The following is a 3109-nucleotide window of genomic DNA, read 5'->3' as shown; positions in this document are numbered from 1 at the left end:
GGCTATTTTTTGGTTGCAGCCGTCATTGTTGTTTGGCGGGTCCGGGCTGGGGATTTGAACCCGCCACCTCAGGTGTACGTGGCTGGCGCCTTAGCCGGTTGAGCCACAGGCGCCAAGCCCAGATTTTCTATTTTAGTAGAGACAGTTTTCTTGATTTTTGCTCAGGCTGATCTCGAACTCTTGAGCTCAAGGACTTCACACTAGCATCCTAGAGTGCTAGGATTACAGGCGTGAGCCACTGCACCTGGCCAGAAAATATATTTGTTATTCATTAAGTAGAAGTGGATCATCATAAGGATCTTCATCCTTGTCATCTTCATGTTGAGTAGGCTGAGGAAGAAGAGGGGTTGGTCTTGCAGTCTTAAGGGTGACAGGTGAAAGAATATTCATGTATATGCGGACCCATTCAGTTCAAACTCGTGTTATTCAAGGGTTAGACTGTATATCTCATTTCAGGTGAAAAATCATTTGTACTATTGCCAATTTGATAGGCCAGATAAGTTCCTTCTTTCGATGGTCAATAATTTTCATGAGCATTCAAAAATCTGTAACTCCTCGTTGTAATTTCCAGGAAATACACGAAATCTTTCCTAATTGCTGTTAGGTTGTTATGGGCATTAAGAGAGCATGAGTTGAACACCTGACAATGGGAAGAGAAGATATTTTGGAAATAGCATCTACCATTGTGGACAGTGGGAATGAAGAGTCAGAAAACATCTTTCCTAATTTTTTTTTTCCTCATATACTCTTAAGGCAAAGAAATAGCATTTTTCTACCAAACAATGATAAAGGGCATGTCAGCTTTTTCTTCACCTCTGAGAAGCCCTTGATCTCTATAGAATAGATTAGATAGGAAAATGAATAAATCTTTTCTTCCTTGTTTGGCAATAAAGTGGTCTCAAGAGTTAACTGCCTCTTGGTACAGAACATTAGAGAGAAATAAGATAGCTTCTTAGAATTTTCTCATATGCGTATTTCTTCAGCCCTTTCCTTTTATCCTCTACTAATTTATATGTTTTGTTCATTCTAGTACTCTTGTCCATCTGTTCTCTGTTGTGTGATCCTAATCCAGATGATCCTTTAGTGCCTGAGATTGCTCGGATCTACAAAACAGATAGAGAAAAGTAAGTATGGCCTCTAGATGGAAGGTTGTCTGGTAAGATGGACATGTTTGTTTCAAATCTTTCTTAAGGGCTGAATATAGGCTAGATATTAAAATGAAGTCCTAACATAGTCTCCTGGGGATAGGAAAGAGCAATATTTATACTGAGTATCATTATAACTAGATGATACTAATCTTCTAATTGTTTTATGTGACTTCTATATATAAAAGCTTTTCAGTAGTATATTTTTCTACAGCTTTATGGCTTATGGTTGGCTTTTTTTCTTGAGATAGAGTCTCACTTTGTTGCCTTCGGTACAGTCCCATGGCATCACAGCTCACAGCAACCTCCCTCCAGCTCTTGGGCTTAGGCCATTCTCTTGCCTCAGCCTCCAGAGTAGCTGGGACTACAGGCACCTGCCACAATGCCCAGCTATTTTTTCTGTTGTTGCAGTTTGGCCAGGCTGGGTTTGAACCTGCCACCCTCGGTATATGGGGCAGGTGCCCTACTCACTTGAGCCACAGGCGCTGCCTATGATTGGCTTTTTTTTTTTTTTTTTTTTGTGAGACAGAGCCTCAAGCTGTCGCCCTGGGTTGAGTGCCATGGCAACACAGCTCACAGTAACCTCCAACTCCTGGGCTCAAACGAGCCTCTTGCCTCTGCCTCCCAAGTAGCTGGGACCACAGGCGCCCACCACAACACCTGGCTATTTTTTGGTTGCAGCCATCATTATTGTTTGGCGGGCCCGGGCTGGATTCGAACCTGCCACCTTAAGTGTATGTGGCTGGTGCCTTAGCTGCTTGAGCCACAGGCGCCAAGCTGGCTTTTAAAAAAAAAAAAAAATTGGGATAGGAGCTCAGTGCCTGTAGTACAGTGCTTATGGCACCAGCCACATATACGAGGCTGGTGGGTTCAAACCTGGCCTGGGCCAGTGAAACAACAATGACAACTGCAACAACAAGAAAAGTAGCCAAGGGCAGCGCCTGTGGCTCAAGGAGTATGGCGCCAGAGGTGGCACATTCAAATCTGGCCCCAGCAAAAAACTGCAACCAAAAAGAAAAAAAGTAGCTGAGCATTGTGGTGGGCATCTGTGGTCCCAGCTACTTGGAAGGCTGAGGCAAGAGAATTGCTTAAGCCCATGAGTTTGAGGTTTCTTTGATCTGTCATGCTATGGCACTCTATCCAGGGCAACAGCTTGAGACTCTGTCTGAAAAATAAATAAATAAATATTGGGATAGGACCCTTTCTCTGATGCCTGAGTTAGAGTACAGTGTCGTCATCATAGCTCACTGCAAGCTCAAACTTCAAGGCTTAAGCAGTCCTCCTGCTTTAGCTTTCTGAGTAGCTGGGACTACGGGCATGTGCCACAACACCTGACTCATTTTTCTATTTTTTGTACAGGTGGAGTTCTCACTCTGTTGCCCAGACTGTTCTCAAACTCCTAGGCTCAAGTGATCCTTCTACCTCTGCCTCCCAAAATGCTTGAATTACAGGCATGAGTCACTGTGTCCAGCCAAGCTTGCCTTTTAACATATAAATATCAAGTGCCCATTTGTCTTACATAGGTACTTCTAAATAAATAGGAAAAGAGAATTGATTTTCTACCATTTGGCATAATCTAAAGGAAGAAAAACATTAAAGCCTAAAATTTGTTTTAAAAATAAAACTTGATGTAGAATTTGGATATTTTAGAATAGTGCTGTGAATTATTGAATAGTGGTCAGAATATGGAAAAAGGTAATAGTATCTATGGCTGAACGCAGTGGCTCATGCCTATAATCCTAGCACTCTGGGAGGCTGAGGCAGGTGTATAGTCTGAGCTCACAGGTTTGAGACAAGAGCGAGACCCCCATCTCTAAAAATAGCCAGGTGTTGTGGCAGGTGCTTATAGTCCCAGCTACTCAGGAGGCTGAGGCAAGAGCATCACTTTGAGTCCAAGAGTTAGAGGTTGGCTTGGCGCCTGTGGCTCAAGTGGCTAAGGCGCCAGCCACATACACCTAAGGTGG

The 3109-nt window shown here is 43.3% G+C and overlaps 1 protein-coding gene across 1 annotated transcript in view; it reads left to right on the top strand.

Annotated features, from left to right (window-relative positions):
• UBE2D2 (ubiquitin conjugating enzyme E2 D2) overlaps nucleotides 1-3109 on the top strand; it is a 26063-nt gene that overhangs the window by 19454 nt on the left and 3500 nt on the right. Inside the window, exon 5 of the mRNA XM_023514627.1 lies at nucleotides 949-1124. Coding sequence (XP_023370395.1) covers nucleotides 949-1124 — 176 coding nt within the window. The remainder of the gene's footprint in view (nucleotides 1-948; nucleotides 1125-3109) is intronic.

Source organism: Otolemur garnettii, unplaced genomic scaffold, assembly GCF_000181295.1.
Source record: "Otolemur garnettii isolate 467f Iridium unplaced genomic scaffold, OtoGar3 scaffold00003, whole genome shotgun sequence".
NCBI lineage: Eukaryota > Metazoa > Chordata > Mammalia > Primates > Galagidae > Otolemur > Otolemur garnettii.
This window is presented reverse-complemented; position numbering and strand designations above follow the sequence as displayed.